The 12,698-nt window shown below is 34.7% G+C and overlaps 1 protein-coding gene and 1 non-coding gene across 6 annotated transcripts in view; one reads left to right on the top strand and one right to left on the bottom strand.

Moving 5' to 3' along the window:
- LOC132910004 (uncharacterized) overlaps window positions 1-12,698 on the top strand; it is a 124,147-nt gene that overhangs the window by 32,782 nt on the left and 78,667 nt on the right. For all 5 annotated transcript variants that reach the window (XM_060965350.1, XM_060965347.1, XM_060965349.1 and 2 more), the window contains one exon: window positions 5,854-5,999. In XM_060965350.1, the coding sequence (XP_060821333.1) occupies window positions 5,855-5,999 (145 nt within the window). In that variant the 5' untranslated portion in view covers window position 5,854. The remainder of the gene's footprint in view (window positions 1-5,853; window positions 6,000-12,698) is intronic.
- On the bottom strand, window positions 6,590-6,661 carry Trnae-uuc (transfer RNA glutamic acid (anticodon UUC)). The gene has a single exon. It is a non-coding gene; the product is annotated as a tRNA-Glu (tRNA).

The following is a 12,698-nucleotide window of genomic DNA, read 5'->3' as shown; positions in this document are numbered from 1 at the left end:
GTCATCGTTAATGTGCTTAACTCAACAGTTCATCAATGAGTGGTAAAATTAGAGCTTCGAAAATATTTATTCTACATAAGTTACAATCACTTATATATTATATATTTAGATATAATTCAAAGGAAAAATTAATTCTGAATTAACATCCTCAATGAGCCTGAACGAGATTCTTATGATCTTTAAATATGAATGTCTCAAGTGAATTATCGCGATCATTGAAGATTGTAAATTGCGATCACTGACCAATTTTCCACTCTCACTATATCACTTCCATTTATCGTACCACACTTTAGATATTTTATACAACATTTTAATATGTTATATTGCAATCGTGCACTTCTGCAGCTTCAACTTTTCCTAAATACGTACAATTTCATAAATCTACTTATCACTATATTAATATAATATTACGAATATTACTTACCTACTTGTTATTAATACAAGAATCACTACTTAAGGATCACTAGTTAATGACAAAATTGATAAAAGTGAATTTTTGGAAGAGATAGCAAGTGGAATACACGGTACCATTATTTCAACACAGATCGATCTAGCTGTCCGCTATCCCTCAGGCCGACTACTCGATGCGAAGATTTACAATCGGTAAATCTGCACGCGCCGTTGCAAGCGATGTGGTACTGGCGAGTGCAAGGTGCTCTGCATTTGATTAAAAATCGATCGTGCCGAGGCTAACGAGTTTTCATTTTCGATCTGTGGCTACTCGGTCTTCGGACCGACTGCTGCTACTCGAGCCGCAATAGCTTTGGGCTGAGATGAAATTGATTGGAATTCAAAATTCATATGTGCTTGTATCTATATCACGTGAATCATCCAGAAAATTAATATCGGAGAATTAAAAATTAATTTCAAAATCGAAAGCGGAAGTATTCTATGTTTTCTCACGAGAACAGCCTATGTTTTCTCTCTTATTTTTTATTTTGATTCGATAAACGAATTTATCTTACCTACAGCACCATGTTGCTAATTGGTTCCACCTAATGCGCGAAGTAAAATGTGCAGTAAAGTCGTTCTTTTAATAGGAAAACTCGTAATTTATTGAACATGTAACTAATAGAAGAAAAAAGACTACTTACAATTGTGAAAAGTATATAATAAAAATAATAATAATAAAGAAGAATGCAGAATTAAATTCAACATAATAACGCATTTATAAAAAATAGTACATATAGAAATATACATTTCATATTGAAAAATTAATACTTTTGTTTTGGATGCTATTCTTGAAAACAGTTTTTTGTATGCGATGGAAATCTAGAAATATTACACATATATTTTCTTTTTACTAGCGTAACACATACACGATATCGGTCATTTTCTCCATTTCTATTCATTCTATTTTGCGTTAGTTGAAATCTCTAAGCAATTTTCTTGGCATTCCTAGATCATTATTTCTAGGGCTGTACTGTGTGGAACCCGGCCATATAAACACGTCTGCGTACTCGCTATGTTGTTAGGGAAAAACGTTCGTCTCTTGAGTCAAAAAACGAGACAGATGGCAAAAAAAGTTCTCGTTCTGCGAGACAGACAAAAATAAGTAGAGTGTTCTGTCTCTGTCTGAGATATTCGTAGTATGCATGTATATGTATATGCGTGCCACGCATGCGCAAAACGAGACCTTTACTTGCCCTCCATCTTGACTTTTTTCGACTCAAAAGACAGACGGTTTCGTCAATGTTTTCGGTTTCGGAGTATCCAAACCTGTTTATATGACCGTGCTACCGACCATTCTCTTCTTCATTTTCTTTGGAACTATTCGAAATAATATATAATCTGTTGGACATCTGTCCCTTGTTCGAATTACGAATTAATTAATACAAAACGAATACAAAAAGGTATATTGACCAAAGTAACGTTATCTTCAAGCGAATATATCGTAATACGAAAATAGCGACACGCTACTGTTTCTCTTCTTGCTCTTCTTCTTCGTATCAAGTTCGTAGTCGGTGATTCCTAGTCACTGTCCTTCGTCAGCTGCATTTCGAAGCACCTACTTAATGAGTTTAATGAGACTTAATGCTAGCTTAGGGCTTAAACTTTAGGCCTTAGAAAAAGATATTAACCCTCTTCCCCTCCCGTTTTATGGTCACAGCGGGATCCATTCCATCGAATGAAAATAAGAAGGAAGGGTTTCTAGTTGGTAAACTACTATCACCTTGTCTAGCCCAAGGGTACGGGCTCCTAAGTATAGGAAATGCATCTCGTGTTTCCCTCACGCAATAAAAGAAAGGCAAACATTAGATTATAGCACATGAAAGGTAAACATAGACATAATGTTGAAGTTATGAACACAGGTGTTTTTGAAAGTGTTAACCCTAATGTTTTCTTCAGCTCTATATGATACTAATTGGATGCCATATTTCAATAGGTATTATCAAAATGTAAATAAGTTGTAAATATTTGGTTTTAGTATTTCATACAATTTTACTATATTTCGCGTGTTTCACGCTCTTTATGTATAAGATATTCGAAGAAAGAAAATGGTGGAAGAGATAGTATAAATGTGAAGTAACGAGAAGAATAGCAACGTAAACAGTTTACTTTCCGCTCGATAGTAATTGAACGCGAAAATTAATATGATTTGCTCGGGTTACAGAGAATAAAATCTCCTAGGGACTGTAAAACACGTACCCAAAGGAAAATAACCAAAGAGAAGATACAGTTCGAAAAAAGAAAGAGCCAGAAAATTTTTTTAGAGAACAGTGATCATTGTTACATTGTTTCAATGATACAATTAAAATTAAGATCATAAAAAGAGATTTTACGACTATAAAATTTGTGAAGAAATTTCTCGGAGATTTAAACATTTAATATTTTTATACCGATACAGAAACTAATTATGAGAAGAAAGGATTAATTGAGAAATAACTATCGAATGTGTTAAATACATTTCTCACCTACTAGCAAGTTATATTATAACTTATCGAATATTGTATATGAAATACATGTATTGTTATGCTGCATTGTATTAAAAATTTTTCATTGCGTTTTATTTTAAAATTCTGCATATAAATTGTTTTATTAGCGAAAATATTAATGTATCATCGAAATATAAGAAAAACAAGGTACTCATGGAAACCCGATATAAATCCGATATAAATGTTTACATATTAAACAGAAGGTGATGTTGAAACTAAATGTAATTACGAGCTTTTCCATTCACACAGACCAATTTCACATGTTTCCTCTTTCACAGCTGACTCTCAGGTGCTTTTCTCGAATGCATACGTATCCTCAATTATTTCACAAAACCACACACACACACACATTTTCTAGCGCATTTAAATGGATTCTCTAACGCAATTTGGAGAATTAAGACCTCACATTTAGGAAGCTTTAACCTGAATTATATAAGACGTTTCTTTCATTGTATTTATTCGCAATGATATTATGAATATACACACATTGAAAGCAAAGGTGAAGGGTTAGAATGCATCATTAAACAGTAATAAATTGTAATAAAATTAAATATTAATAGGGAGAGTGGGTAGGATGTACAAATATATATAAAATAGAGGTATTATTTTTCAATTAAATTTATTAAACATTAAACTGAATATTCTATTTTTATTAATCGTAATAAATGAAAATAACAAATTTGTAGGCTTGAAACAAATTTAGAAATGGATGTAGAAGCTATTTAGGACGAGATATTTAGGGCAAGTAGTATATTTCGGATACATCACAAAAGTATTTGAATAGTCAATGATCCATTTCTATGTATATTCTATGTATATTTTCAGGTTAGTTTCAAATTTTATTCATTACAGCGATAAACAAATTTCGAAATATTTTTCGAATAACACATAGATACATAAAAGCTTCCTACTATAAATTAATAAATGAAAATAATGAATTATTAATGTGACAATTAGTTAAATGCTTCAGGTAGAACGATGATAAGAGAGAAGTAACAGAGACTTAGCTGCCATAACTGAGCTGTGAAATTTATTTAAACCAATCTATTATCGGAAAAAGCGGAAAATCCTAATTCCAGTCGAATCTTAACTTAACTTTCGCTACAAATTTTCTCAACAGTTAAATACATTGGAAATTATAAACTAATAAGACCGTGAGAGAATTTTGTACAGACTTCAGATTCTTCATCGATTTTTCAAACGTGAGCACAATAAGCCTGCGTCTAACACGGAACAAGTCGAGAACAGTGGGCTGCTACGGTAGAACAGGATTGAAGCAACGTGTCGTGCAGCTAGTCGAGAACAAACAAATGTAAACAGGCCGGGGCGTGCATATTGGATGTATCGAGCTTGTTGGCCACGGAGCACAGCTTCGATTATTTCAGTCCCCTTTTGTTCGTCTCGTTGCTTCCGCTCCATTTCAGACTACGAGCCATACACCCGAAACGCGGCTTTCTTAATTAATTCGATCTCGATCGGAATACGTATGTGCATGATTTCATAACTCCATTCTGTCAACAATGAGAGGAATAAGGCAATATTACGATGCAATGACGAATATATGAGATCTTCCGCTTTCCTTCCTTATTCTCCTTTCTTCTCTTATTTTTTTATTTTTCGTTTTTGTTCGGTATTATAATTAATTATAAGTTTATTATTTCCCCCGTCTGCCGCTTTTATACTGTTCTTTGAGAAACTCTTTATTGTTTGGGGTTGCTTGGGATGACTTTCATCGGATACATTCTTCAGTTATTAAATAGCAGACTTTTACGCAATTTCATACCTGTATGAGTGAAGTATAATTTAAAAAAAGTAACCTAAGTAGAAAATTGTTTTATCTATTAAATATTGCAAAATCTACTACACTCTGAATAGTTTTTACCTTTCTGTAAATTATTTGCATTCTGTACTTTCAGATTTCCCAGAAATACATAAATATTCACAGTGTAATTATCATGACGCTCTTCAAGTATCATTTTAAATCAAGAGAATAAGTCCAAATGTTTCTTTTTGTGATTTTAATAAAGAATTAAATAAATCAAAATGTTTCCTCTTTCTTAGTTATACATTAACATTTTGTTGTCGAGCTTCAATATTTTAAAGCTCTACTCACGTTTGTTTGATATAGGTTTAACATCGCATCAACTACTAAGGTATTAACGTATACATTGAAATTTATAAAGCTCTCGTGATATTTACAAGTTAATTGAAATTCCTTGTAAACCTTCTTTCATCGGGCTTCCTTTACCGAGTATATTGTTCTAGCTCGTTTAACTATTCTCGTAAATACGACACTTGTCCATTAAGTCGTCACAAAGGGCACGCGTTTAGCCATAGCGTAGTTTCGAAACTTCAAGAATGCGCGGTTTAACTGATCCCTCAACATTGTTAATCACAGTACATCTGTTACCTTGAAAACTGGAAAGCATCTATTATACCTGCCTTCCAAATTGCGAACTATGTCAAGAATCTTTAAACTTAATTTTTAACTTGTGTTATTAATAGAGTGCGAATGCATGTTATGTAAATTCATTTTTGCTATTTATACAGTTTAGTAACGTCGCCTGATTTTCACTGTTTAACCCCTGCCATTTCTCAGTTTGGATTAAGTTCCAATAACAAAAACATAATCGGTAATTTTCGGGATCAATAATTTTTTGAACGATGAAAGTTCGTTTATGTAGACTAATATCTATAACGGTATCTAAATTAATTTATTGAAACCTAATCTAATTTGTTTGATAAATTTTAAAGGTTAAGTAAATTAAATAGAATAATAAATAGAAAAAGATATATTTTTATTTCATGAAATAAAGTTGCATATGTCATATACATACAATTTTTGTTTTTATAATCTCTGTAGATATTTTAAAACAAACACATTATTAAACGCAAATATGGAATTTATTTGTTGCAGGATGCAAACGGACTTGAACGGAGGACCTGGTCTCGCTGTAGTAGCGGGAGATGTACTTGCTCTGCGAGGAACAGGACTTGCTGCTGCCGAAACATGGGCTCTCCTATGCCAGGCAGCCCAGGCCCTCCAAGATCTTTTTCTCTCAAGTAAGTTCTTATTCTCATTTGACAAGGTACTCTTACTTTAAAAATCCTCAACATAATAGTGAAAGTATAAAATTTCTGTAATACTCATAACGCTTACAAATTTTTTTCGAAAAATGCAGACTGTTTCATTGGGGTTATAAAATGATCAATTGTTAATCGACAGATGTTACAAAATTATGCATTCAAGAAATTAAGTTGTCATATGATTTAAAATTATTATTAGCAACCGCGTCAGCACCCATTCGACTCATAACTTTTATATGCAGCCGCTCAATGAAGCTTCCGATGTATAGTTTTCGATATGATCGCATATCAATTACTGCACTATGGGGTAATATAACCATCAAATTCTTTTCGGTCGTATACATGTTAACCATTTCATGTGTTATTCATAAATGTTCAAATTATATATATAAAAAGATTATAATTGAAAAATATTTGAAAAAAAATATGATTGGAATATCCAATTTATATATCTATATAAATATATATGGAATATATTTCTTTCTTTATTAATACTATTTCGAAAAAGTATGTTTTGATGTTATGAAAAATAATAATATATTATTTTAAAAAATGACAAAAATAAATTCCGGTACCGGGAATCGAACCCGAGCCTCCTGGGTGAAAGCCAGGTATCCTAGCCACTAGACCATACCGGATTATATTAGAATCTCACTAAGTTTCAAACAAAACGCAGTTTTTGAACACATAATTTTTCACTTATATATTAATATTTAAATTACGTTACATAATTATTAACAAAGCGAACGCCCTTGTCGATTTCAATAATCGTAAGTAAGGTATGCCAACAAAGTCAACATTCTGAATAGCTTTTCCCTATACATGTTATTGTTGCTTGGTTTAGTCTCCAAGATATTTGCAAAAACCTTCAATTTAGTTTACGTTACGGTTATGCTTCTTTAATTTTCAACTCACATAAAAAAAGAGAAATCAATGGGTTAAGTTTGATTTAAATTATTCTTCGACCACCGTAAGGCTGCCGATAACGCTAAAATCCATATTAATCTTCATATTGTATTATCGTTATATGAAATTGGAAACATTTCAGTCATGATATTGAAAAAAGAGCTGTTTGATTATCAAAATCGTGTTGTCGTTGAAAGAAAAACTTTTCTGAATATCTCAGAAATTAAAGCCAAGCCATGGTAATATATATAGGGAAAAGTTTTTCAGAATGTTGAAGTCGACAACATCTATCAATGTCATTAAGATTGGGAAGCTCGTATGTTTTGTACATAATTTCATTATATTATTTAAAAAAGCTGCGGATTTTTATAAATAAAATTAAAAAAAAGTTTCAAAAATAAATTTCCGGTACCGGGAATCGAACCCGAGCCTCCTGGGTGAAAGCCAGGTATTTTTTTTTTTTTTTTTTTATAACGTTTATTGTCCAAGAAGATGAGTATTACATGTGTATGTTATTCACAATAAACAATGAATTTCGGTTGTAGGGTGGATTAGGCAAAAGTACCGATACGCGTCGGTACGACGTAGCCATGGTCTAATATGTGTCGTGGGTTTTAGGTTTTTGCGTTTATTTTTTTGTTTTTTTTGGGTTTAAGTCGCATTGGTGCGTGATTTTTGTGTATTCTTGTGTGTGTTGTATTTTGTCCTGAAACTTGGCCGCAAAACAGGACTCCTCGGTGTATTACTTTTATGCGTTGTGGGATTTTGGGGGGGGGGGATGAGTGGGAAGGGGAGGGGGGTGTTAAATTATATTATTTACAATTGTTTATAGTATTTACATATTTACAGTATTTACATCTAGGTTATACGGTGGTAGAATGGTTTTTTTTTGTCAAATTGGTAGTTTTCACTTATATTTTCTTATGGGTTTGGAATCCACCAATATTTTTTTGTGTTTCTTCTGTGTTTGTCTTTAGTGTCTTTTTGGGGGAGGGCCATGTTGTACCTCCACCTGGTGTCTGCAGTCAGTCCGTTTAGGTTTTCCTCGTAGAGTATCGTTTTTATCCCTATTTTTCTTTTTATGTGGAAAATTATCGGGATATTGTTTTGGTCTTGGAGGTAATTTTTTTCGTCTAGGTATAGGAACGCTTCTGGGGGGATGTAGCCTGTTTTCATTGTGTTTTTGTAATATTGTACGTTTGGGTATAAGCCGCTGAAGATTAGGCTGTTTTCTTTTATTTTTGACGCTTGTGCGAAATGATTTCTTGCTAGTTTTAGTATGTGACAGTCAATGCGGTGAATGTTGGCTAGGTCGTAGATTTTTTTGTTTTTTATATATTTTTTGTATCCGCTCTGTTCGGATCTGTACGCATTTTGGCAAGCTCTAATGCATTTTCTTTCGAAAACGCGGATTCTCTCCATTAGCGATGCTGGTATGTTGTACCAGATTGGGCAACCGTATGTTATAATTGGTCTAATTAGAGCTTGGTAGCATAATGTTTTTACATTATTCTTGAGCTGTTTCGAGTAAAATAGTCTCTTTGATCTCCAGAATGCTTTATTGGCCTTGGCGAGTTGGGTTTCTATGTGTTGTTTGTAATTTAGTTTGTCATCTATGTTTATGCCTAGGTACTTTACGCAGTTTTTGTGTGGTATGATTGTCTCTTCGGATGACTTTTCTTTTAATTGGAAATTTTTGCAGTGTTTTCTTTCTGCTGGGCCGATTTCGCTGGTTTTGGGTTTGAACAGTATGCTTTCGCATTTGTTTGCGTTAATTCTTAGTTTCCATGTGTGGTAGTAATCATTGATTTTGTCGAATAGTTCTTGGAGGTCTGTGTTTATTGTTTTAGTTTTGCGGCCTGTTACGTAGATGATTAGGTCGTCTGCGAAGGCTATGGAGCGTTTGTGGGTAGATTTGTTCATGTCGAACAGGTTTAATATGTCACTGTTGTATATGTTGAAGAGTAGCGGGGAGTTTACAGTTCCTTGTTGGAGTCCGTTTTTTATGGTGAATTCTTTGTTCGATGTATGGGAGTCCTCGGTCATTAGGAATGTTCTGTTTGTAATCATGTCCCATATTATTTTGATTAAGTATCTCGGGAAGTTTTTTTTTATTAATTTATAAATGAGGCCTGTGGTCCAGACTGTGTCGAAGGCTTTTTCGAGATCTATTAAGCAGGCGGCTACTCGTTGTTTTGCGTTTAGTGCCCAGCAGATGTCTGACGTGAGTTTGTTTGTCGCGTGTAGTGTGGAGTGTTTGTGTCGGAAGCCAAATTGGTTTTCTGGTATAATGTTTTTTTTTTTGCAGAATGTAGTTAGGGGGTTATTGATGACTACTTCAAATACTTTGCTTATGTTGGGGAGGAGACTTATTGGTCGTAGGTTTGTGAGTGATGAGCCGTCTTTATTTTTTTTTGTGATTGCTATTATTTTGGCTTTTTTCCACTTTTTCGGGAAGTATGCGTTGTTTAGCGCATTGTTGAATATTACTGTGTAGTACCATTTTATTTTGTTTGGTAGGTGCTTAAGTGAGATGTTCGGGATGCCGTCGAAGCCGGAGGATTTTTTATTATTTAGCTTGGCGAAGATTTTGTTTAGTTGGTTATAATTTGTAAAGTAATTTATTTCTGTTTCTGGTTGTTTGGGATTGTCTGAGGTGTTTTCGTTTGAGAACGTGCAGACTGTTTTGTTTAGCGTTATGTCTTGTTCTATTTCGTTTTTGAGTTTGTTCGTTTCTGCGATGATGATTCTGTTTAATTCTTCTCGGCCCATGTGTTCGTTTTGGGTATGTGTTTTGGAGAAGTGGGTGCCTATGATGTCTAGTTTTTCTGTTGTTTTAGTTATTATGAAGTTATTCTCGGTGTCTTTGCTGGTGTTGTGTATCTCTATACCTGCTTCTTGGATGAGGGGAGCTTTCTCTGGGGGCAATTTGAGCGGAGTGCTGGGGTTTTGTTCTTTCGGTCTGAAGATTTGATTTATTTGTGGGAACATGTTGGCTGAGTCGTTTTTGGAGATATTTTTTATTTTGTTTGACCAGTAGAGGTTTATAGAGTTTGCGAATTCTTGTTTCTGTTGTAATTTTATTTTGTGTAGTAGGTATTTTAGGTATTCTAATTCCTCTCTTTTGTCGTAAGAGTAGTTGTGTTTTATATTGTTTATTTTGGAGAGTATGTAGCTTTTGTCTCGTTGTAGTTCTTTTATTTTGTTGTTGATATATAGATCGCAGGAGTTTTTTTGTTTGTAGGTTGGGACGGATTTTTGGAGTGCGCTTTGTATGTGTTTTTCGATTTCGTCTATGTATGTGTCGATTTGTCTGTTTGTTAGGTTGACGTTGTTGTAGATATTTAGGTCGCATTTCTGATCGAGTAGTTTTTGGAATTTTTTCCAGTTTGTCTTTTTGTAGTTGTACTTGGGGGTTTCGGTTTGTGTTTCAAGTGTTAGGTAGTCGGATGTGTTTTTGTTTATCTGTAAGAGTATGGCTTTATGGTCGCTGTCGTAGTCTAGGGTTTTGAGCGTGTTATTTGGTCGTAAGTTTTGGATTTTTAGTCGCGCATCTATTAGGCATATGTCGAGGTATGAGCCTCCTTTTGGGTAGGAGGGTAGCTCGGAGCTGTAAAGGTTTGTTTTGTAGTGTATGCTTTTATTGTCTAGCCAGTTTCTGATGAAGTTTCCTCTCGTATTGTTTAGTGGGTTTTTCCAGCTTGTGTGTTTTGCGTTAAGGTCGCCGGCTATTATGTGGAAGTTTTCTTGTTTGTCGAGCTGTAAAAGTTCGAAGAGGTTATTGAATTCGTCGTTAAATTCTTTTTCGTTTCCGTAGGATGCGTAGGCTGCGGTGATGAGTAAGTTTTCCTTTTTGTTTATTTTTATTTTTATGGTTGTCGTCTCCAGGGTTTTAAAATTTGTTATTTTGTCGTTTTGGATTTCTTTGAATTTCAGGGGGTTTTTTATGAGGATTGCCGTTCCTCCTCCTTGGATAGCGTTTGGTCTGTCGTGTCTTATTATGGAGTAGTTTTTGAAGGATACTTTGTGTCTTTTGTTCAGTTTTGTTTCTGAGATGAGTACGATGTCGGGGGTTTCTTTGTTTATTAGGGTTAGCATACTGTATCTTTTTTGGTTTGAGATTAGAGAGTTTGCATTTATTGCAATTATTTTCAGGTGTTTTAAATCTAATTTGGATGTTTTATGTTGTGTTTGTTGGTTTGGTGTGTTTTGGTTAATTGTCGACTTCGATATCTAAGGAGTTGAAGATGGTGTTGAACCTGTCTTCGTGCGATGATATTGCATTTTTTAATTCGTTGAGTTGTATTTGTTGTTGATTTAGTGCTTGGATGATACATTTTTTAAAATCTTCGAAGGCGTTTAATATTATTTGTTGAGGGATGATCTCGGTTGTAATTGGGATTTGGTTTGCCCGCGAATCTAGTTTTGGGTTTATTGTGTGAGGGGGGTTTTCGATTTCCTGCTTTGGTCTTGCTTGTTGTTTCACTGCGTCCGAGAACTTTAGTTCTGGGGTGTATTTTCGGCTTATCTGTTCTAGTCGTTTGTTTTTTGTTTCTTTGTCTTTTTTAATTTTTTCTGAAAGTTTTTGTCGCAGCTCTATGATTTTGGGGCACCCTTTGTATGACGCGGGGTGTCCGTAGCTTTTGCAGTTGACGCAGAATATTTTATCCTTTGTGATTGTATCGTCTTTTTTTATTTTGCACTCGCCTGGGCCATGGGGCTCGGTGCATTTTACACAGCGGTAGATTAGGTTGCAGTTTTGTGCTGTGTGGCCTAATCGTTGGCATTTGTGGCATTGGGTAATGTCATTTTTTCTTATTTTTTCCCAAGTTATTTTATAGTAGCTTAGTCTATTTATTTTTTGTAATTTCACGACGTTGCTATTGGGGGATACCTGTACTATGTATATTGGGAGCAGTCTGTTACTTTCCCTTGACTTTCTTGTCGAGAAGCGCGATACTTTCGTAAACTGTATGTCGTCTATTTTTAATGCTTGTAAGTCTTCTAGTATTTCTGTCTCTGTAAGGTTAATGTCTAGTCCTTTTAATAGGAACGTGTGATGTTTTTGTGCTTTTGGTGTGTATGTGTAGAACGTTGTGTTTGTTGTTATCAGTAATTCTTTTGCTTTAACGTAGTCGCTTAGATTATGTAGGTATAGAGCGTGTTTGTTCGCGTGTATTCTGTTAATGTGAAAGTTTTTGATTTTGAGCGCGTCTTGTAAGAGAGCAATGGTGTCTTTTGGGTCTTGATGAGTTATGTTGATTGGCGGGGGCCTGTTACCTTTTGTGGGTGAGGGGGCGTCCTGTTGTTCCTGTGTGGGGTGGTTGGTGGGCTGTACCTGTTGTGCTTGTTCCATCGGTGTCTTTGTCGGTGGGGGTTGCTCTTTTGGTTTGATCAGATGAGTGTGTTGATTTTGTGGTGTCGGCGGCCTCCTAGGTGGGGCGAGGGGGCTGTTTGTTCGTGTGTTGTTTGATTTTTCTTGGGTGTGTGGTGTTCCCAATGTGGACGTAGTCCTCCTGTTTGCTTTGATTCGCATTTCATTGTTCTTCTTTCTTATGGCTTCCACGATCGCATTTTGTATTGTTGATTCTTTTGTTGATGTTGTTTGAGTGTGATTCTGTTGTTGCGGTATGGTGGTTTCCTGTGTTTGTAACACTTCAAATCTGTTTTTTGTTGGTATCACTGGTGAGGGAGGGCTTCTTGTAGTTTTCATGGTTTTGCTTTCTTTGATGGTGGGATCTTGTGTATTGTTCTCTTTTTGGATTAGTA

Source organism: Bombus pascuorum, chromosome 8 (genome assembly GCF_905332965.1).
Source record: "Bombus pascuorum chromosome 8, iyBomPasc1.1, whole genome shotgun sequence".
NCBI classification, from domain to species: domain Eukaryota; kingdom Metazoa; phylum Arthropoda; class Insecta; order Hymenoptera; family Apidae; genus Bombus; species Bombus pascuorum.
This window is presented reverse-complemented; position numbering and strand designations above follow the sequence as displayed.